At 41.9% G+C, this 23,988-nt stretch overlaps 1 protein-coding gene across 1 annotated transcript in view; it reads left to right on the plus strand.

The window, feature by feature from the left end:
- Chd1l (chromodomain helicase DNA binding protein 1 like) overlaps positions 1 to 22,877 on the plus strand; it is a gene marked incomplete at its 5' end in the record, with an annotated part of 47,579 nt that extends 24,702 nt beyond the window's left edge. The window contains 10 exon segments of the mRNA XM_017796752.2: positions 130 to 283; positions 2,364 to 2,529; positions 12,522 to 12,670; positions 14,176 to 14,339; positions 15,235 to 15,440; positions 16,828 to 16,926; positions 19,509 to 19,579; positions 20,274 to 20,388; positions 21,170 to 21,278; positions 22,521 to 22,877. Of these exon segments, the coding sequence (XP_017652241.2) occupies positions 130 to 283; positions 2,364 to 2,529; positions 12,522 to 12,670; positions 14,176 to 14,339; positions 15,235 to 15,440; positions 16,828 to 16,926; positions 19,509 to 19,579; positions 20,274 to 20,388; positions 21,170 to 21,278; positions 22,521 to 22,599 (1,312 nt within the window).
- Positions 22,878 to 23,988: the final 1,111 nt, after the last annotated feature.

Consider the following 23,988-nt stretch of genomic DNA (forward strand, 5'->3'; position numbering starts at 1 on the left):
ATGGATGCCAGGGTGAATGAAAGGTGTCATAACAGTACGCTCTGTGTGGTGCTTGCTTCTGCTTCCTTTCAGGTGTACTGACCTGGCGAGCCTTTAACCACATACTGCTGTCGCTTATGTGACTCACAGGTCTGTTAAAGTCATTCGACTGATCGGCCGAGATACTGTGGAAGAAATTGTGTATAGGAGAGCAGCCTCAAAACTGCAGCTCACCAACATGGTCATTGAAGGAGGCCATTTCACTCTAGGAGCCCAGAAACCTTCAGCTGAGGCTGACCTCCAGGTAGGTACGTTGTTCTTCTTAGGATTGTCATGATTTCTAGTCAGTCTCTGTGGATGAGAAGGTGAGTAGAAAGTAGCATTAGCCACTCAGTGTCCTCTGGCCTGAGTTGTACTTACCTTAATACCTGCTATGTGCATGGGACTGTAGGAGCCAAAAAGGAGCATAGTACGTAATGGCAGTAAAATACAGAATAAAGAGGATCAGTGCTGGATCATCAACTTGCATTTGAACACAGGAACATTCCATATAGTGAGCATTTTGAGGTGCTTACTGTGTGCTACTATGTATCACTTGAGATACCCCTTTCCATTTTCAGGAAATGACAGTAGAGTGATGAATATCCTTTTTTTATCCACATCTTAAGTAATTTGTCCAAAGTCATTCAGATTTAAAACCCAAAACATTCTAACCTTCAACCCCATGCCCTTAATTACTGTAATATACTGCTTCTCACAAAAGTGCAGGTAGTGCCTTAGTGACTAGGGCATAGCAAGTTCACAATAACAGGAGAGGCCAGGGACATGGGCAGTTGAAGGCAGGGTAGCAGTGCAGATGAATCCTTACCATAAATGACTGGCTTTCTTTGGGTTTTGGTAACACATGCAAAGTCAGTTGCCTTGGTTATATACATAGCAAGGTTAAATAGAAATCTATCCAGGAATGTTCAGGCTTCAATGACCTACATAAGGTTTTCACATGCTATTACTGCATGCTTTAAGGTTTCCAAGTTACAAAGTAGGTGATCTAGAGATAAGCAGCTTAGTCTAGAAGGGCAAGATGCAAATGAAGGTCCATGCACAATGCAAATCTAATACAGTTCAGAATTTCAGAGTTTGCTGGGCGTGGTGGCACATGCCTATAAACCCAAAACTCAGGAGGCAGAGGAAGGTGGAACTCCAGCCTGGTTTATATAGTGACTTCCAGGTCAGCCAGGGTTACATAGTGAGACCCTGTCCAAAAAAAAAAAAAAAGAGGGAAGGGAGGCTGGGAAGGCTGGGGAAATGGCCCAGCAGGCAAGGGTGCTTGCTACCAAGCCTGATACATACTGAGTTCTATACCAGGTACCCACATGATGGAGGGACCTGCCTCCTGCAAATTGTGCTCACCTGTGTGCTGTGGCACATGTGCATGCGCACGCACACACACACACACACACACACACACACACACACACACAAATAATAAGTTAAAAAAAAAAAACAGCAAGCTGGGCATGGTGGTGCATGCCTTTAATCTCAGCACTTTTGAGGCAGAGGCAGGCAGATCTCTGAGTTCAAGGCCAGCCTGGTCTACATAGTGAGTTCCAGGACAGCTGGGGCCACAGGGAGACCCTGCCTCAAAAAGACCAAAAACAAAAAAACCAAAACCAACAACAACAACAAAAACAGAATTTCAGAGGTGGCATTTGAGGAGGTGCTGAATTGGAAGCAGCCAATGAAAGCTAGGAAATGGTGTCTGAACTTTCTGGGCAGATCCCGTACTCGCAGGAAATGGATGAGGGGACCCTAGGGAAGGTGAATGGGAGGAAGTGGAGTAGAGTCACAGAGGAAGAGTAGAGCCCAGGAAGAGTCAGACCAAGAAATGGCCTTTGGTAAGTGACCAGGTCTTGATTGGTCTTTGCCACAGCAGTGGCCGTGGAGCACTGTGGTAGGAAAGCAGATTGCCAAGGACAGCAGTCAGACGATGCTGAGCCAAAGACATTTAGCAGTGTGAGAATTAGGAAAGCCATTGACAGAGTCCCGGACTTCACTTGTGGGTCCTTGGAAAGCCCATGACAAAGAGGTGGTGAGATTGGCTATAGCAAGTGTTGAGAGTTACTATTTTTCTTATAAAGAAAGAGGAAACTTTTCAGTTTTTTATTGTTAAAAAGAATTGACAAAGTCACCAGCTCTAATCATCATCTGTCACCTTTTTGGTTACCTATCCTCCATCCTTTTTGCATCGCCTGTGAGAGAAAGGTTAAGCTGGCTGTCCGTCACAGAAGGAACATGTGTGGTGTCTTAGCCGTTTAACAGGTCACCCATACCCTGACATTCATTTTCAGAACTTACTAATTAGACTTTTGTTTTCTTCATTCAAGTTAAGAGAGATACTCAAATTTGGCTTGGATAAGCTGCTGTCTTCTGAGGGGAGCACCATGGGTGAAATAGACCTGGAGTTCATCCTGGGAGAAACCAAAGATGGCCAGTGGGCCTCTGATGCATTGCCTGCAGCAGGAGGAGCAAGCAGAGAGCAGGAGGAAGGAAGTGAGTTGGGAACTGGGCAGAGCAACCGCCACGGTCACCCAGTGCCAGGGCAGGAGTGAGATGAGCCCCTAGAAATCCCACAGTCCTGCTTCTCTGGAAATTGTTTTCTACCAGCGTGCTGCCATCTTGTTAAGAAGTCTTCCCAGAATAACTAGAAATATATCTGACTATTTGCATCGCTAAACTCTGAACTAAAATCCTGGTGTTAATGCTTATGGTTGTGTCCACTTCAAGGATTAATTAACTTTCTGTATTTCCTCCCTTCGTTGCCAGCATCTTTGTGTGTCAGAGCTGACCCCTTAGGATGGGGCTTTGCACAGAGTGCCTCCCGTTCTGGACACAATGGCTTGCTTTTCTGTATTGTTTAGGTCATGGCATTTTCATACATACATGTATTACACTTTGTTTTCTTTCATTGCCCCTCTGTCCCATTGCCCTCCTTGGTGCCCCCTTCTCACTTCCAGCCACTTCCCTTTGGTGCCCAGGTTAGACTCCCCTTTGCTTCCCTCTCACATGCACTAGATGGCACCCTTTCTCTCTTCCCTGAAGATTTCTTCCTTTCCTCTCATGGTCCCCTTTCAAGTTTTGTAATCTACACACATATACAAACACATGCTCACATATGTATGTGAAGTTTTAAATGATTCTGCGTATAAGAAAACGTGGTATTTGGTTTCTGAATCTGGCTTCTTCCTTTCGACATATGATGCCAATTGCATTCATTTTCCTGAAGAGATCTTTATTTCATTTTTCTTTATGGCTAAAATTCTATTTTCTATGTATCACATTTCCTTTATCTACTCATACTGATGGACATCTAGGTTGGTTCCATTTCCTGGATATTATGAATAGTTCAGCTTTAAACATGAATATGTAAGTATAGCTGGGCCATGTGTTAGTTCTATTTTCAGGGTTTTTGAAGAACCACCATACTGATCTTCAGTAGTGACTATACAAGTTCACATTCCTACAAGTGATTAATATGGACTTCTCTTCCCCCACATCCTCATCAGCATTTGTTGTTGTTTGTTTTCTTGATAACAGCCATGCTGACTGGTAAAATGGATCCTCAAAGCAGTTTTAATTTCCATTTTACTCATGGCTAAGGATGTTGAACACTTGACCATTCGAACAACTGTCTAATTCAGTTCATTAAGCCCATTTATTGATTGGATAGTTTGGTTTTCTTGGTGGTTAATTTTTGCAGTTCTTTGTATATCCTAGATATTAACCCCTTTTCTGATATATAGTTGGAAAAGATTTTTCCCTCTGGTCTTTAGGCCATTTCATACTGGTGATTGTTTCCTTTGCTGTGCCAAAGCTTTTTTTAATTTTAATTTTAATTTTTTTAGTCTTTTTTTAAGACAGGATCACCCTGTAGCCTCAGCTGGCCTGGAACTCACTGTGTAGACCAGGCTGAGATCCACTTGCCTCTGCCTCCCAAGTACTAGGATTAAAGGTGCACACCACCATGCTTTGTGCCAAAACTTTTTGATATCATATAATCTCATGTGTTACTTCTTAGGACTCCCATGCTGTTGGAGTCCTGCCTGTGTCTGTGTTTTGAAGTGTTTTACCTGTGTTTTTCTCTGGCAGCTTCAGAGTTCTTACATTAAAGTCTCTGGTCCACTTTAAGTTGATTTTTGTACAAAGTATGTTTTTACACTTTATTAAAAATTAGGTACCTATAACTGTGTAGGTTTATTTCTGAGTCCTCTCTTGTATTCTAAGGGTCTAAGCCAGTACCATGATGTTTTTGTTACTATGAGTCTGTAATGTAATTTGAATTTGGGTATTTTGATACCGCTAATGTTCTTTCTGCCAAGGATTGCTTATGCTTCTATATAAATTATAGGATAGGTTTTTTTTCTAGTTTTGTGAAGAATTTCATTAGAATTTTGATGGAGATTGCATTGAATATGTAGATTACTTTTGGTAATGTAACCATTTTCACAATATTAATTCTTCCAGTCCATGACATGGGAGGTCTTTCCGACTTCTAGTGTTTTGTTAATTCTATTCTTTAGTGTCTTAAAGTTTGTCTTGCAAAGGACTTTGACCTTGGTTAGATTTGTTCCTAGGATTTTTCTTTTTTCTGTTTTTGTTCTTTTCTTTTTTATAAGCTATTGTGAATAGGAGTTTTCCCCTATTTCTTAATTTTGTTACTGGTTACTAAGAAAAACTACTGATTATTGTAACTTAACTTTGTATTCTACTTTGTGGAAATTTTATTAGGTTTAAGAGTTTTCTGGTGGAGTCTTTATGGTCTTTTAAGTATGGGATCATGTCTGCCTATATGAATAATTATATACTGTTTATCTTTCTCTGTCTTTCTGTCTCTCTGTCTCTCTGCCTCTCTCTGTCTCTGTCTCTCTGTCTCTCTGTCTCTCTCTCTCCCTTATTCTCTCTCTCTCTCTCTCCTTACTGTTCTAGCTAACTAAGACTTCAAGTGCCGTATTGCATAAGAATGGAGGGAGTGGGCATCCTTGTCTCATTCCAGATTTTAGAAGAAATGCTGTTTTCCCCCATTTACTTTAGCATTGGCTATAGGTCTGTTATAAGTCATGTTATGCTGAGGAACGTTCCTTGTAGACCTGGCTTTTTTGAAGGGATGTTGAATTTTGTTGAAGGCCTTTTCTCCATTAATTAACACAATTGCATGGTTTTTGTCTCTTAAGTCTGTTTATGTGTTGAATTACATTTATTTATTTGCAGCTGTTGAACCAGCCTTGCATCCCTGAAATGAAACCAACTTGGTCATGGTGAATCATCTGCTTAATGTGTTCATAAATTGGGGCTATGAAAATTTTATTGAAAAAATTCACATCTATATTTATCAGAAATGTTTGAGTTTCCTTTCTTTGTTGTGTCTTTATCTGATTGTGGAATCAGGATCATACTGTCTTCACAGAACGGGTTTGATAGTGTTCCTTCCCTTTCTATTTTATGGAACAATTTGAAAAGCATTGCTGCTAGCTTGTCTTTAAAGGTTTGGTAGAATTTGGCCATGAATTCATCTGGTCCTGGCTTTTCTTTGTTGGGAGACTTCCTATTTCTGATTTAATCTTGTTGATTGTTATGAATCTGTTTAAGTAGTTCATATGTTTTTAATTTTACTCAGTCATATGTTTTTAGGAGTTTATCCATGTCTTCTAGACTTTTCCAGATTTTTGGACTGCTAAGTTCCCAAACAGCCCCTGCTGGTTCTCTGTATTTCACCATTGTCTGTAGTAACCGTCCCCTTTTCAGCTCTAATTTTACTAATTTGGGTCTTCTAGTTAGTTTGGGTAGGGTTTTTTTCAGTCTTAATTATTTTTCAAAAAAAACCCCAGCTCTTTCTTTAATTCCATGTATTGTTCTTTTATAAAAGTTCCCATTTATTAGTTTTTACCTTAAACCTTTTTATTTCTTGTACTGCTTTGGGGTTTGGGCTGTTTTAGATTTAAACATTTTTTAAAATTTATTTTAATTTTCTATGTATGTATGTTTTGCCTCCATGTATATAAGTGCACCTGTGCCCTGCAAATCCCACAGAGGCCAGAAGAAGGTATTGGATACCCTGGAGCTGTAGTTACAGATGGTTGTTATCTACCATGTGGGTGCTAAGAACAAAACCCAGTTTCTCTACAAGAGCAGCCAGTGCTCTTAACTGTTGAGTCATCTCTCCAGCCTCTGCTCTTATCTTTCTAGGACCTTGAGATATGTTGTTGGTTATTTATTTGAGATCGCTCTGTTTTTTTAATGTTAGCACCCATAGCTATAAACTTTGTTCTTAAAACTGCCTTTGTTATCTCCCAAAGATTCTGGTAGTTTTTTCTTATTATCTTTGATTCTAAGAACTTTAAAATTTCCTCCCTGATTTCTTCAATTATTTTCACTGGTCATTCAAGAGGTATTCTTCAGTCTCTGTGTATTTATGTAGTTTATTTTTTTCTACCTATTGCTACCTAGTTTTATTGCACTATGATCTTATAAGATGAAAGAGCTCGTCTGGTTCTTTTGCATTTAGTAAGATTTGATTTGTGGCCTAGAATGTGATCTATTCTGGAGAAGAGTCTATGGGCTGCTGAAAAAGTAGCATATTCTGATTCTGTTGGATGGAATATTCTTTGTATATCTGTTAAGTTCATTTGATCCATGGTGTAGTTTAAATCGGAGGTTTCTTTGTCGCTTTTGAAATTGCATGGCCGATCTAGAGATGAGAATGGGTATTAAAGTCACTGTTCTTATTGTATCAGGTCCTATCTGACCATTTATATTCATTAGTGTTTGTTTTAGGAAATTGGGAACCCTGATGTTTAGCGTATATATTTACAATTGTTTGATATTTGTGGCAGATTATTCTTTTTGTTAATACATAGTAGCCTTCTTTTCTGATTAGTTTTAGTCGTCTTCATCAGCTCTGAAAATGGTTATACCAGCTTGTTTTCAGCCTCTGTTCCCTTGATAGATTGTTTCCCACACTTTGACTCTCAGTTTGTGGATATCTACCAGCTTGGTGTATTTCTTGAAGACAACAGTTGGCTTTGTTTTTTAAAATCTAGTCAGTCTGTGACTCTGTATTGATGAATTGAGGTCATTTGAATTTCAGGTTTTTACTGAGAGATGTTTACTAATTCCTGTAATTTTGTTTGCTGTTTTTCTGGTTGATTTTGTTACTATTTGTTCTTCATTGTCTCCCCTGTTAATGTCAGGGCTTTTTTGGTTCACTGTGTTAGACACGAGGGATTCCTTCCTAGTTCTCCTTTATTTAGCTAATCTCATGAAATGGATTCCTTCTGTGCTGTCATCATTGACACTGTCTTCCTTCCTCCCTTTTGTAATATTTCTTTTAAGTATCTTCTACAAGGCAGGGCCTAGTGGTGCATGCCTTTAACCCCAGGACTTGGGAGACAAAGGCAGGTGTATCTCTTTGAGTTCAAGGCCAGCCTGGTCTACATAGTTCCAGGTTAGCTGGATTCATTTAAAAAATGAATATACAATGGCAGTCCTGACTTGGTGGTCATGAGCTGCCTTAGTGTGTGCTTTTCTTAAAATGTTGTCTGTCTTTTTGTTGTTGTTGTCGTTGTATGTATGCGTGTGACTGTAGTGTGTGTGTGTGTGTGTAGTGTATGTGCATGTATACATTTGGATACATGTGTGGAGGCCTTATTCCTTTGAGGCGGGGTCCCTTCCTGAACCTGGAGCTCACAGTTTTCAGCTAGACTGGCAGCTAGTAAACCCCAGCAATTCTGTCTCTGCCCTCAGTAAGCACTGGGGTTTATAGGCATGCAAGGGATATAGCAATTGTGGTTGACAATTTTTTCCAGCCCATGTTTTCCTAGCTTTGAGAGTTGCTGATAGAACACCCGATATTATTCTGCCATTCCTGTTGTGTAGGTGTGTTGGTGTTTTCCCTTAGGCCTCTTGATACTGCTTCTCTGCTTTGCGTTTTCAAGATTTGAACTATTCTGTCTGGTAGAGATTGTCCGTTTGGGGTTCTGAAAGCTCCTTGTGTTTCAGTGTCTGTTTCTCTGGTTTTGAGGGCTGTTCTGCTAATGATTTCATTGAGTAGGCTCTCCATCAGTGTTTATGTCAGCTCTGCCTCTGTCCTGTGGATTCCGTGGTTTTGTCTGTTGATTGTATCCCAGAGTCCTTGGTGAGTGTGGCCATGATTTTTATTTTTATTTTTATTTTTATTATTATTATTGATGCTTGAATGTTGACCTTATCTTCTCTCCTTGAATATTTTTTCTTCTATTTGGTTGAGTCATTGATGATGTTTTAACCACTGTGCTTTTTATTTGACTCATAGTTTCTCACTTCCAATGTTTCTATTTATTTTTTTATTTTTTATTTTTATTTTTTTGGTCTTTTTGAGACAGGGTCTCCCTATAACCCCAGCTGACCTGGAACTCACTATGTAGACCAGGCTGGCCTTGAACTCACAGAGATCCACCTGCTTCTGCCTCTGCCTTTGTCTGATGAGTGCTGGTATTAAAGGCGTGCACCACCACACCTGGCGGTATTTTATTTTTTAAAAAATCTCTTTCCCTTATGCATTTTTTGTCCATTTTTTTTCATCTGACTTTTTACCTCTATTGCTGACTTCCTCATCCATTTTTCTAACCTTTTCTTCCATGTTGATGTCTTTCCTCTTCAGGTCTGGGACTGAATTCACCTGCTTGTTTGTAGCCTCTTGCAGGTCACTGATCATTTTCACCAGAACACTTTAAGTAGTCTTCGTCTGGCATTGCACTTGTCTTTAGTTCGGTAGTTGCATTGTGTTCTTCAGGGGGAGTCATGGTGTTTTGCTTGTTCATGTTTCTTGTGTGCTTATGTTCAGAGTTCTCAGGGCCCCACAGCATAGGTCACTATAGGTGGCTTCAGAGTTTGATCCACCCACTGGCCTCAGGCTCAGAGCTGTCAAGCTCCAGAATCCCTGTGCGTTGATGAGATCTGCTCTGGGCCACTGAGGGCAGGGCTCTCTCTCCCTGGGCACTTCCCAGGCAGAACCAGCCTTCTGCCCTCTCACCCTTCTGCTTGTCAGTGTCTGGCCCTCCTGCACTCCATGACTGTGTCTCAGGGCCTTCCTTCATTTGGGCTGTGCCAGGCCGAATTGAAGCTCCCCTACCTGTGTGTGTTCCTTGATCTCAGTCCCCTGAAGTGGCTGTTTTTATTAGATTCTCTGTCAAGATGGCTCCCTGGCTACTGCCTTCCAAGTCATATAATGACATAATGGGGTTTCACTCTGCCGCTGACGTGTCGCTAGAGGGATTACTGTCTCATCAAAGCCTATAGCTGGATTTGAGGATTAGGAGCACTGTACACTTGTCCTGAGAGTAGGCTGGCTGACCTTCTGCACCCCCTCTGCCCCAAGGTTCTGCCCCATTGAAGCTTGGTGGGTTTTTCTCTCTGCCTCACACATCTGGCTGTTTTTCCTGCTCTTTTCTGGTGTTCTTTTGTGGATTTCCGAAGCTTTTCTTCCATTTTTCTCTTTGGGGTAAAGTCTGTATCTTTTTTCCTTAAATTTTTAAAATTTATTTTATTAATTATTAAAAAATTATATACTTACAGAGGTCAGACAAGAGTGTTGGATCCCCTGGAACTGGAATTACAGATGGTTGTTAGCTGCTATGTGGGTGCTGGGAACTGAACCCTGGTCCTCTACAAGAGCAGCCAATGCTCTTAAGCTCTGAGCCATTGTCTTTCCAGCCTTGAGTCTATTTCTTCTTACTGTGACTCTTTCTTTTATGGCACAGAGGCAGCCTCTAGTCTGCCATCTTACCTAAAGCTGAATTGTTTACTTTTTAAATTGAACATGTACTCATCAACTATGCAGACTATGGCAGATGTTTTATAGTTTTTCCCATTCAGCTTTACAATATACTTGTATGTAGATGATTCTGTCTTTTTTTTTTTCTGTCTTTTTAATTTGGTCAACATTCTAAATTTTTGAGTTTTGGATTAGAAGTGATGTTTATTTGTTTGAGACAGAATCTTGTGCATCCCAGGCTGGCCTCAAGCTTGCTGTGAAACTAAAGATGGCTTTGAACTTCTGCTCCTTCTGCCTCTACGTCTCCAGTGATGGAACTGCAGGTTTGAATCAGCATGCCTGGTTTATGTGGTGCTGGGGATCAGATCCAGGGCTTTGTGCACGCAGTAGGCAAGCACTATGCCAACTGAGCAACATCCCCAGTCCATGAAGTGCTGTTGTGTGAAGGGTGTTCCCTAATGGCTCATGGTTATTGTCATGTGACTTTTCCTGTACTGGCAGCAATAGGACATCAGGGTAATTCTTGTTCTTGTTGGAGTCTTGCTAGGCTTCCTAGTTCAGGCTGCCTTCTCCCAGTGATGGAGTATATGTGTTGGCTTAGACTGAAAAGATGTGGTGTATTGGGGGTTGGTGATGTTCCTAGTACTGTGGTATGCAGAAATTCTCTCAGTCTCCCACCTCATGTTACCATGCATCTGTGAATCCAAAGTGCTTGGAGGGTTGAGAGGGTTTCTGTTCCCAAGGCTGGGCACCTGTGTTTTACTTCTGGCTCTTGTTAATCTGTTATTATTCCCTCCACCCACTCCACATTTTCCGGAGACTCACTGAACTTTTCCATTGGCCATTGCCTCATACATCTTTTTAAGAATCCTGTTACTGCCATTTAGAGGTTTCAGGTGAGGGGAGAAGAAATCGGTGCATGTGGTCATATTTTTAAGTTATATTTGATTACCTTAAATACCAAAGCTTACATCCATTTCTGTAGTCACTCAGATTAATTTCATCTTATTTTTCAGAACAAAATAAAATTGCAGTGTTTTCAGAAAGATCATTGTATTTCTAAGTCAATCTGACTTCCTAAAAACATTACATATTTTTTAACAGTCCAACTGCCAGAAAAAGAAATCCCCAGTTGGATTAACATTTGGACGCTGTCTTTGATGAATGGGGCTAGGCTCCCTGTGTGGTAGATGGTTCCATTGGCAGTATGCATGTGAGGGTCTAGACCCTCTCTTTGCTGAAGATTGAGGATATGTGATTTAAAATAGTGTCAGTGAATATGAAAGACTAGTCATTAAAACAGCCCCGGCGAAAAACACCACACAGGATTGCTTTATCTTGAATGCCAGGGTTTCAAAAAGCACTCTATGAAGCTATATATGTTGATCATATTTTGACACTTCTCAACTCTTTATTTTTTCCCCACTTGTTGATAGAGTGTCTCATTGAAACCCCCTGCTGCTTTAATTAGCAAATGCCAGTTAGAATTACAGCTGGTTAGGTTTTGGTACAAGTGTGAAGCAATTGATCTCTTGAGAACGAAAATGTTTTGCTTTCATACTCTCGAGGGAAAACATACTTATAGCTGGTTTCATAATGCTATGAAAATACATTATTTGGTAACATGCTATTAAGTACGCTTCACTTGCTATTAGTCTCTTGCCTGTCTGTGGCTGCTGGTCTCTTGATTTCTGATCTTGGCACTTCACCCACCCTCACTGAGCCTTTGTGTCCTTATCTGTAACATGGTTCTATACATGTCTGCTTTACCCTTTCAAAGAGTTACAAAAATCAAATGTAAAAATAGGTGTGAAAGTGCCCTCACAGGGGCTGGAGACGGGGCTCAGCAGTTAGGAGCACCTGCTGCTCTTCCAGAAGAACAGAGTTCAGTTCCTAGTATCACATCAGGCATCTCAAAACTGCCTGTGACTCTAGCTCCAGGGACTCTGATGCCCTCTTCTGGCCGCCACAGGCAGTGTACTCGTGTGAAAACACGCTCACACAAGCACATATACACAAAGTAAATAGAAAAATAAAACCTTTTTAAAAAAGTGTTCTCATAGCATGAGTGCTGCTCAAGATCGTCCTTGTCGTGACTGAAGCTGTCATATACTTGCTGTTTTATCTAGTCATCCACTGAAAAAAGCATGCAGGCCTTAGAGCAGAAGGCTTTATTATGTAGCAGTGAGAACTAAGGAGCTCCTTCACCTGTGTGAGCCTCAGTTTCTGTTTTCATAAGTGGGGTTTGCTAACCACAGTTAAGTGAGATCTGCAGCACTTGTTATAAATCCAAAGGATCTTTTCTGTGATCTTTCATTATCTCAGAAGATTTGCCATGTGTTCCTTTTAAGCTTGTAGAAAAGGGGAAAAGGTTTGAGTATTAAATCTGTGCTCATAATTAAAAAGTAGAGATTTATTAGGGAATCTTCAGGTTGGTGAGATTTGTGCTGAGGAACAGGGCTGGGATGAAGGAGTGGCCGAGCCTTAGCAGGGTAGAGGGATCCAGCAGACAGGGGTCGTCTAGATGGACCAACAGGGTTATTAGCCATGTGCTGTCCTATGGAAAGATAATACACAGGACTCCATGTAGAATGCAAAGATGCTTATGGCAGGAAATGATCACCAGCTGGTCTTTGCCCATTTAGAATGTGGGCCATTTTCTTGTTCACCTGAGTTACTGTTTTGAATATCAGTAATCTCTTTTTCTGCATCTAACATCTGTGTTTTATGTTTTTAGAAAACCATATGTACGTATTTGAAGGTAAAGATTATTCTAAAGAGCCTAGTAAGGAAGACAGGAAGTCATTTGAACAACTGGTGAATCTTCAGAAAACTCTTCTTGAGAAAACAAGTCAAGAGGGCCGGTCACTGAGGAATAAAGGCAGTGTAAGAACGATTACATTTCTATAAAGCCATAAGTTCTTCCAAACTGTTATCCCGAGAAAACAAAAAAATGGTGCTGTTAAGAAAAATGTGTTTATTGAATATAATAAATGCACTGAGCATTATTATAAAGCTATGTAAAATGTTGTTCTAAAAAGCATTAGGGGGTACCAGAGAGATGGCTCTGTAGTTGAGCACTTATTGCTCTTGCAGGAGACCCCAGTTTGGTTCCCAGCACCCATATGGGGGCTCACAACTTCCTGTAACTCCAGTTTCAGAAGCTCTGACAGTACTCTTCTGACATCCCTGGGCTCCTATCAGCACCTGGCACACATACAGACAATCAGGCACACACATAACATACACTAAAAAAATCTTTAGTAAACATTAAAGGACCAGCAAGATGGCTCAGGATGTAAAAACACTTGCCATGGAGGCCTGAAAATCTTGAGCTCAATCCCCCAAACCCATGGTAGAAGGAGAGAACTGACTCCCCAAAGTTGCCTCTCTCTTTCTCTCTCACTAGTTTTCTTTCCTCACTAATAATAAGTAAAATGAAAATTTATATAAAAAAATAAGGAATTGAGCATGGTGGCACATAGCTGTAATCCTAGTACTTGGAAGGTGAGGCAGGAGGATCAGTTCAAGACCACCTTTGCTCCATAGCAAGTTCAAAGCCAGCCTGGGTTATTTGAGACCCTGCCTACAAACAGACAAACATTAAGAAGGTTAGTATGGGCCAGGTGTAGCGACACATGCCTTTAATCCCAGCACAGAAGCAGAAGCAGAAGCAGGAGGATCTCTATGAGATCCAGATCAACCTGGTCTACTTAGTGAGTTCTAGGCCAGCTGGGGCTACAGGAAGACCCTGTCTAAAAAAATAAAATAAGGCAAATAATTGTATGATTTAATGCAAGGAAAAGCAGCACTTGCTCCTCAAAGCCACCCCTAAAGAGATCACTAATACATGAAAACGTTGTTTATGCCATTGGTAATTGTGACCCTGCGTCATTAAGAGAGGGTGACAGGCATAAACAATGCATGAATATTCACAGTGTTTGGCACTTAATATGTTCTCTCTAGTTGTTAACTATCATTAAGGTAATTATGATGCTGAAATAATCTGTTTTAAAAGGAATTATATAATACATTTGTAGAAAGATTTGCATTTAAAATTGATTAAACTAAAATGGAATCCTACAGGCAATGCTTTCAATCAAGAAAGAAAAGTTATATGGCAGTACCTCATTGCTGAAGAAATGCCGAGGAAGGCCTCTACCAGCCTTGGCAGTGCATTGGCTGAGTTTAGTGCCCAGTGGCCACTGTGTTTATGATATATGCTGTGTGAACAGTAACTCAAGGCATCTTGCTGTCAGTGCCCCCCCCCCACAGTGGAGATGCACTGTTTTGTGAAGTACTTAGCATGTTGTTGCTGTACAGAATGTTCTAGATGTTCTGAGGAGCAGGCAGTTCTGACCTTCCTGGCTCTGGGTCTTGACCTTCCTAAGGTTCTCATCCCAGGCCTGGCAGAAGGGCCCATCAAAAGGAAGCGGATCCTGAGCCCAGAAGAACTGGAGGACAGACGGAAGAGAAGACAAGAAGCAGTGGCCAAGAGGAAGAGACGAATGGAGGAGGAGAAGAAGGAGAAGAAAGAGGCCGAGCACAGGAAAAAGTATGTCTGCCTGGTCCCTGGCTGGGGCCACCATTGCCGAGAAGACTCTGTAGAGTGAGTCCACAGCTGAACGTGCCTTCAAAAATTCAGGAAAACCTTGCTTGCCCTGGTAGTTCTTAGTGGTGTCAGGATACATTTTATAAAATATTTATTGTTTTTATTTCAAGTGTATGAGTGTATTGCCTACATGTACGTGAGTGCACCTGTGTCGTGCAATGCCCACAGAGGTCAGAAGAGGGCGTCGGATCCCCTGGAATTAGAGTTATGAACAGTTGTTAGCCACCATATGGGTGCTGGGATTCGAACCCAGGTCCTCTGTAACCACTGAGCCATCTTTCCAGCCCCCAGAATACATTTTTGAAGAGCAAACTTACATTTAGTCTGCTTTAGGGAGAAGCCCTGAGTGCCAAGGCAATGAGGTATTCTATTGGAACAGGATTTCTCATTTATTTATTATTATTAACCAGTTAACATGTGTGAGCATGTGCCATGGAGCACATGTGGAAGTCAGGAGGTCTCGCCGGAGTCAGTTCTCTCTTCACCATGTGGGCTCCTGGGATCAAGCTCAAGTTGTCAGGCTTCTCAGCAAGCACCCTTACCAGCTAAGCCATCATGCCAGCCCTGAATCAGGATTTTTAAAGGTTTTGTTGTAGCCGTGTGACAAGAAGTCATTTATTTGAACAGTCCATTTTGGTTTATGTTTCTAAAAACGGGAGCATTTGGTGGCTGCTCATTACTGACGCTTAGTAGGAGGCAGCTAGGCTAATCAGGAAGACTTGTTTATTTACAAAGAAGTAGAAAGCATCAGTCAGGGTGAGCTGCTTATCAGTTTCCTTGTTGTCTATGAATGTTTCCAAGAAAACATTAATTTCCTTTTCTCTCTGGCCTGATGAAGGATGGCCTGGTGGGAGTCCAACAATTACCATTCCTTCTGCCTGCCCTCGGAGGACAGTGAGCCTGAGGACCTTGAGGATGGGGAAGATGAGTGTACGTCCGAACTGGATTATGAAGACCTAGACTCAACCTCCATCAACTATGTTAGTGGTGACGTCACCCACCCGCAGGCTGGGGCGGAAGATGCTCTCATTGTGCACTGTGTAGGTACGAAGAGTGGTCTAAGATGCCGTGGGAACCTCATATTTATGATGCCAGGAAATGAGGACGATGCGGCAGAAGTGTGGCCTAAGGGTAATGGAACCAGTGCAGTATGGGATGGTCACCAGGCATGGATTTCCACATTGAGACATGGATTTGGCCTTGATTCTTTACTGGGTTGAGTTACCCAACCTCCTTGAGCCTCAACCTCCTTGTCCAGTTGAATATTATCTGTTTTTATCCTTCTGCGTGAAGTGTTTAAGAGGGTGGAGTGAAGCAATATTTAGAAGATAAGTATATCCTGTGTGGAAAAGCAAAAACTCCAAGTGTTTTACTCTCATGACCTTCACGCTTTTCACTTCCTCGGCCTGGAACCCTGTTTCCCCAAATAACCACACTGAGTATTGTGCAGTCTGTGCTTCTCAGAATGCTCTTCCCTGATCCCTTTATATAAAAATCTCCATCCTTATTCTCTGTCTTCTTATATTTTCCTGTGTCCTGCACTTTATCACCTGACATGCTGACATATGTATTTGCTTATTTATTTTTATTTTATGTGTATGAGTGTTTTGCCTGGCTCTATGTAAGTGTACCCATGTCATGCAGTACCCACAGAAGTCAGAAGAGGGCATTGGATCCCTTGGAATGGAGTTACAGATGGGTGTTAGCAGCCATGTGGGTGCTGGAATCGAACCCAGGTCCTCTGCAAGAGCAGCCAATGCTCTTAAGTGCTGAACCATCTCTCTAGCCTCATGAATTTCTTTTATTTGACTGTCTCATTGCATTAAAAAATTAGTTTCATGGAGCAGGAACTTTATTTATTTATTTATTTATTTATTTATTTATTTATTTATTTATTTATTTATTTTGTTCACTGTTCTAAGCCTGGTGCTTAGAACAAAGTGTGACATGATAAGATACATGAGCCAATATGTGTAGAATAAATGAATGTAAATAGGTGTGACCAGCGACGTTAGTACTAGCTTTGAATTAAGTCCTGTAACTCTTCCCCTAACTCACCTACGTGTGTGTAGGAGTGTGTGCTGGGGTCTGACTCCAGTGCCCACTCCATTGTTTCCTCTATTCCACACTCTCTGCCCTTCCTCAGTCACCTCCAGCAGCTGTAGACACACCAGAGATTCCACTCATCCAGAATACTCTTTTGAGATTCCAATTTTGATGTTTCCTGTGAGAATGAAATAACCAAGTGTGTCTTCCAGAAAATCTAAACCTGTTTGGGAAGTCCAACTGATATTTCTAGGAGATTAGATAAGATTAGATACATTTCCTTTCCTGAAAAACCATTCTCCTGTGAGCCTATATTGTGTGCCTCTGGTTTTCTAAGCTGTAGCCTGGATGCCTCCTGTGGATAAAAATGCTCTCTTTTTGTCAGATGATTCTGGCCGCTGGGGCAGAGGTGGTTTATTCACAGCTCTGGAGGCACGATCAGCTGAGCCAAGAAAAATATACGAGCTGGCTGGGAAAATGAAAGGTGAGAGGGAAAGTGAAGGGGAGGGTCAGGGATGGAGGGAGATGGGAGAGGATGCTTAAAATGGTGTGTTGGGGGTTGACAGGCACTACAGGGGCAGGAAGAGCTGCTTACACCATTCTGCCATCGTTTGGTTCATTATGTAACTTTGAGGCGCAGACCCTTACCCTCTAGGCACTGTTTCCTCATCCATCATGTGTGGATAATACTTTTTCCACCTTCCTCGAGGAACTACAGTGAGGATAGTAAATGCAGGTATCTGGAAAACGTCAGTCGTTACACACATTTGTAAGTATTAAAATGAAGATTATATCGTTGTTTACCTAAATCACCCTATCTCTATAAGGGAGTATCAGAGACCTAGTGGAGAGAAACTGGACACACTGTCAAACTACTAACCACAGCTCAGGTTTGTTGCTGAGGGGAAGGAAGACGTCTTTTGAGGTCACCATCGCCAAGGATACTTCCTGAAGCCAGGAGTAAAGTTGTTTCAGGACAGGGTGTTTGCTGAACAGTATAACCTCCTGGCACCAAGAAAGGGAAGAGACACTTTCTATTACGTGCAGGGATCACATCATGGCAGGAGGAGTAAAATTATCCTTGTGGCTCTTTCCCGGGTAGCTGAGAGGTTAAAGGGCCTTGTCTAGCAAAAAAAGGCTTTCCAGGCTTCTCAGAGGTTTTTAACTAATTCTTGTGCCCGTTCTGTAGGGTGGAGAGGTATATAAGGACACAGCGAATACTCAGTAGAGACCCAGGTTGTTGACAGAAGGGTTTAGTGTGTTGAGACAGTCACTGCAGATCGACATACTGATCTGGCAGTTGGGAAATCAGACAACCAGAGAGAGATTGGAATGAGGTGTAGACAGAGATTTAAAGTCCTGGATTGTACTCATGAGGAAGAAAGTGATCACAAAGAACAGAGCCTGGAAAACATATTCACTTGGAGCCGAGGCAAGAAGAGGAAACAAGGGATTGTTAGAGAAATAAGGAACTTGAGAATGTAGTGTTTTAAAATAAAGGTTGCACAGCCCTTATCCAAAGTGCTTGGGACCACAAGTGTTTCAAATTTGAGATTTTTTGTTTTTAAATTGGAGACATTGCAGGATTGGGATCCAAGTCCAAACACAAAATTCATTTATGTTTCATGCTAATAAAAGTGAGATGGTCATTTTTTCCATGTTATTTTTAATGCACCTGTGACTTGATTGTGACCCATGACATGAGGTTGGTGGGTAGGTTTCCACTTGTGTCGTGAGGATTCAAGACTCAGGTTTTGGAGCAGTTTGAATTTTGCATTTTTGGATTAGAGATGTCCAGTTTTCACAAGGAAGGAGAGGATGTCAAGATGGCAAAGTGATCCATAGTGTCAGAGACTGAAGAAGAATGAGAATTGGAAACAAGCCAGTGGGTTCCTGCTGTATTGGTGGTCACATGACCTTGGACCATTTGGAAGAGTGCAAAAGTTCAAACCTGGCTGCACAGATTTACAGTATAATGGTCAATAGGAAGTAGAGCTGGAGTGAGCTGTCTTCTATTAAGAAAGATTTAAATAGGGCAAACAGAATAGATGAGGCTGCGCCAGAACCACCAGGGAAGGCTGTGGGGGTGGTGGACGCTTTATTGGGTCTGGAAAGATAGGTTGAATTCACATAGGTAGAGAGAAATTGCAGGAGGATTGCTACAAGAGTCTGACTCTTTTTATTGTCCCTAAAACATTTCTAACCCCTGACTACTGAAGGACCCAGGCAGGGTAGAGGTCTAGTCAAGGAGAAGAGGAGCATTACATTTCAAAAGGAAGCTTGGCCCATCCTAACAGTCCAGAAAGATGCCATTCTAAATAGGACTGCATCCAATGGTAATGATCATTTATTTGGGAAATCTGATTTGAAGAATGGTATAGCAGAGCTGCCAGTATGTTAGAATGACTGAAAGGTTAGGTTTGCAAGATATTTATCATGTTTGTTTGAAAAGAAAATTCTGGGTATATTTGCCCAGAAGCAGATTGGCCCATTTGTCCAGAGCATCAGCTTGATTTGCTTCCAATGATAGGAAAATGTACAAACAATACATGTAGCAGAATGCGGTATTTGAATGATTTAAGACAAACAGAAGACTTCTAAAGGAATTCCAGGCTCAGAGTGACTACTCACCCTTATGCCATAGGGTCCTCTGCCATTTGGAATCACTCTGCCTTGTCTACAGGGCACTGGGTTGGTACTGTTTGGGGAGCTGAACATTCAGGAGGGAAGCAGCTGGGTTCCTGACTAAGATGACAGGTCACAAGACTGGGGAAAGAAAAAAAAAAAAAGAAGGCAGTGGAAAACTCAGGAGGAACTAGAGGGTAAAAGCTAATAGAAGCAAGCTAGGGTGGTTCATGCCCATCATCCCAGCACTTGGGAAGCCAAGGCAGGAGGATTACTGCAAATTCAAGGCCAGCCTGGTCTACAGAGTGAGACTGTATCAAAAAACAAGCAAACAAAAACTTCATTGTACTTAGATAATGTATAAGGAGGATTCAGAATGGCCCTCCGTCAGTAATCCTCAGCGAATGTGATATCCTTACTGTTCTCTTTTTTAAACTCTAGACTTGAGTTTGGGAGATGTCCTTTTATTTCCTGTTGATGATAAAGAGTCAAGAGACAAGGGGCAAGATTTGGTAAGCAGAAAACCTGTATCATGTATCAGTACTAAAGTTTGGCTTATAAAGGCTTGTCTTGAACCCCCCCCCAGCCCCCAGCCTGTCTAGCAGCACAGTAGCTTGTGCCACAGACTGGACAGCTTTAGCCTTAGACGTGTACTGCTCACCATGCTGGAGACCATGTGACAGACATGAAGGCGTCAGTGGCTTTGGCTTCTTCAGGGCCCAGTCTTCTCAGTTTGTAGATGGCTACCTTCTCACTGTGTCCTCCAAGGTCTTTCCTCTGTGCATGCACGTCCCTGATGTCTTTGTGTCCTAGTTTCCGTGTGTGTGTGTGTGTGTGTGTGTGTGTGTGTGTGTGTGTGTGTGTTCGTTTGGGAGGGGCTGTTTGTGCACGTGATTGCAGATGCCTGCAGAGGACAGAGGCAACAGATTCCCCTCTGGAGCTGGAGTTACAGGCAATTGTAAGCCAGCTGACTTGGGTGCTGGGAACCGAGCTCAAGTCCTCTGGAGAGCAGCAAGTGCTCTTAACTGCTGAGGATCTCTTCAGGCTCTGGACTTTGGACTCATTATTATGTTATGTAGGATACTGCTGTTGAGGCAGAACATCCAAGGGAGGGAGCCAAGCCCAAGTGTTCTGTAGCGGTCTGTGCCTCCTCTGTGGTCACTTAGCTGACAGCCATGTCTGTTGTTTAATGACTGTTCTTTCTAGTTGGCCCTGGTTGTGGCACAGCACCGTGACCGCTCCAATGTCCTGTCTGGCATTAAAATGGTAGCCCTGGAGGAGGGCCTGAAGAAGATATTTTTAGCAGCAAAGAAAAAAAAAGGTAAGCGTCCATCCATCCTCAGGAGGAGATGAATTCTGTTTCTGGACACGTAATGTGACTTTTGAAGGGAGGTGAGAAATCCTTTTCTGTTTGTATGGCAAAAGCAAACCCAGAGCAAACTGGCATCACTTTGTGTCTGTGTAGCCCTTTGCTTTGGAAATCAGCCTTTGCCATCAGCCTTCTTGTGGACCACACCCATCTACTGGGCGTTTCTATCACAATCGTCAGATAAGAAGTGGTCCTCTGGTTTTACTTCAGTCCTCTACTTTCTTATCACCATAACTGACAGTTCTTTCCAGAGAATTTAATTTGTGTCCAAGCCTAGTGTGTCTCAATGTTTGTGGCATTACTTGAGTTGGGGAGAATTTCTGCTTGTTTTCAGTCTAATTCCACCATCACTCACTTCCTCTTTCCAATATATCTCCTTATTTCTAGAAGCAATGGATCCTTATGTTCACCAAAAAAAACTTATTTTTCCCTCTTATAATTCCTCCCCAGAATTTTTTTTGGTTTTCTTTTGTTTTATTCTTTTGAGATAGTGTCTTGATATGTAACCCTGGCTGGCTGGAACTCACTACATAGACCAGGCTGGCTTTGGATCCACCTGCCTCTGCTTCCCAAGTGCTGAGCTTAAAGGTGTGCACTACTACACCTGGCTTCCCCAGAATATTTTTGACATTATAATTGTGTGAGTGGGACAGTTTATAATTTTTTTGTGGGTGTATTTGGCACTGATAATCAAATTTTGATGAGTGAAAACATGTTCTTTTCTTTTTAATAGCAAGTGTTCATCTGCCACGCATCGGACACGCCACAAAGGGTTTTAACTGGTATGGAACTGAACGACTCATTCGAAAACATTTGGCTGCAAGAGGCATCCCAACTTATATGTATCCTTCTGTGGTCTTAATAGCATGTTCTTCAACAATTCAAGAGGGAATTGTGTTGTATTTAATCAAGGCCAACTCCTCCTTCATTCTTCCCCTCTTCACTGAGACATGACCAAGAAGCACTTTCTTGCTTGTGTAATCCTGAGTATACACCCAAGGAGATAGACATAGCCAAGCAGTTCTGGCTGTGCCTAGAAATAGATTAAAAGAGCTGTGCAGGATGGACCAGCAAGATGTTTCAGCTTGCTGCCAAACCACATGATCTGAGTCTAATCCCTGGGACCCCCCCCCCCAAGTGGAAGGAGAAGGCCATCTTCTGCAAGTTGCCCTCTGACCTCCACACGTGGCACATGTACCCATGTAAATAAATAAATAAATAAATAAATAAATAAATAAATAAATAAATAAATAGATGTAATAAAAAGCTTTCATTGAGAAAGATGCAAGCAGGGAGAGTTAATTGAGCAGTTCTCATTTGATAACATGCCTTTTCCCATCACTTCTCCAGAGACCCTTCAGGTCTATGGACCAAGGCCTCCTTCTAAGAACTTCATTCTATTCACTGAAATAAAGTTCAGTTAAACAACTGAACAAGTTAACTTAAACAAGTGAACTGTTTCATTATGGAACCTTTTTGATATAGTGAGTGTGTGCATGTGTGTGTGGCGGGGGGCGTGTTTACAACTAGTGCTGGAGATTGAATGCAGGGCTGTCATGGTAGGAAAGCACACTCCCACTGAGCTATACCTCTAGCCCCTTTCTGATGTACTCAGTTTATTCTGAACTTAGTCACAGTCTACTTTAGCTAGACTAATATTTTCTTCTTAAGACATCCTTGCTGTATGGGTTAGCATTTTTGAACTAAACTGAATGTGAAATCACTAGAAGCAGCAGAATTGACACCCCCCCCACCAAGTTCTATGATCATACAGAAACCTCATTTTTTTTGTTTAAATCCTTACTGAAATGAGTGTATTCAGTGGTGGTCTTTAAGGTATTTATGTCATTATAAAACCCTAGTAGAGAAGTCATGGTTTATGTATTTCCACAGTATCAAGAGTTTTCATATACCAGTTAACAGTGACAGTCAGGAGTTCTAACAGTGCTGGAAGTATTTGTGGTATGAAGAAAGGCATTAAGACAAACTACTAGAATGTTCGTTTCAATAATTTAACTAGAGAACTTCATATTTGGTAAAGTTGAGCTTGTGATGAGGCATGTCTTCCTTAACCATCCTTGCAGATACTACTTTCCTAGAAGCAAGGCTGCTATCCGCCATTCACAGTCCACATCTGCCTCCTCAGTGCAGCTGGTTCCTTGACAACTGGCCCAGCATCAGATTTAGTCAAGCAACCCATCAGGAAGATTCTTGACCTGAGAGGGACAGTCAGAGTATTCAGGAAGCAAGGCTACATCTTCTGCCCTGTTCTTTACTTTGAGACCTCTGGCATAGTCTGTTCTCTGAATTCTGATTTTCTTCCCCTGGAAATGTTACTATGATCTGGTACCTGTAATACAGGAATACACAGCTTATTTGAGAAAGCCCTTTGGCTTCATTTTGCGTAACTTTTTGTATAATAATAAATTTTCCATCACGAATCATTTCATTGCTTTCTTTCCTCTATATCTGGGTTTCTTTTCCTCCACCAGATTGATTTCTTTATGGAAGGAGGAGCTGTCTGGATTGAGGAGAGCTGAGTGGTGACAGGACAGGAGGGCTCTGGGGGGAGGAGTCACTTCAGCCACCTCTGCCTTCAAAGACAGGACTCGGGCAGAGGTGCAGGTGAGACTCCCCATCCACAGAAGAGGAACTCCTCCTGCCCTACTTTTTGCATTGCTCAGCACTGGGATATTGGAGAAAGCCCTACATACCTGCCCAGTGTGACTTCAGAGATCTCCTTCCTCTACCTGTACCCAGTTTAGCTTCAGTATGTGGCACAGAATGGCTGGTATGGGGAAAGAACCACTCAGGGAGTCCTGCAGGGAAGGCCATGGATCTGGTTTGTCTTGCTGTGTATGTGAAATCTTGGTCTTGAACAGCTACACTTAATCTGTGGAATCTGCTGCATTGAGACCCTCCATACCCTGAGTGCTGCAGCGACCCCTTCAGCAGCCCCAGGCCTGGAACCTTGATTCAAGAGCCCTGACTATGGAGGCTCAGAGCCAGGACAGTGGCCTGCTGAGGGAGGTGATGCCTCAGCACCTCAGTTTTACAGTTCTTTTGAACTCCCTTCCCCATACCTTTGTCCTTCAGTAGTTTAACATGGATGTCCAAAGCCTGTTAGACCCCAAATTCATTATTCCTTGTTTTTAAAATTTTTCTCCTAAAACTTCTTACAATAATTTTAAATGTCTCATGTTCATTTTTCCTTCTGCCAGCCCTTAATACATTGGTGAATTTTTTTCAGTTGATATAATATTTATACTTATCTATGAAGTACATTTTTATTTGATACATGTATACAATGTGAGTATAATCAGAGTAATTATCATTTCCATTTCTTCGGTCTTAAAGAGTAGATCTGATAGGCAACTGTAGTGTCGGCATCAATAGGAAGCCGGTAATGAGAATGCTGGTTCCTGTCAGGTGATGGTAGTCCACTCAGGCACTATTGAAGCTAGCCCTGCATTCAGCAAGGGCCTTTGGCACTGACACCACAGGAGGAGAGATGGGCCTGGAGTTCTTGTTCCTCAACCAATCAGAAGCTGC

Source organism: Nannospalax galili, unplaced genomic scaffold, assembly GCF_000622305.1.
Source record: "Nannospalax galili isolate Female #2095 unplaced genomic scaffold, S.galili_v1.0 scaffold693, whole genome shotgun sequence".
Lineage (NCBI taxonomy): Eukaryota > Metazoa > Chordata > Mammalia > Rodentia > Spalacidae > Nannospalax > Nannospalax galili.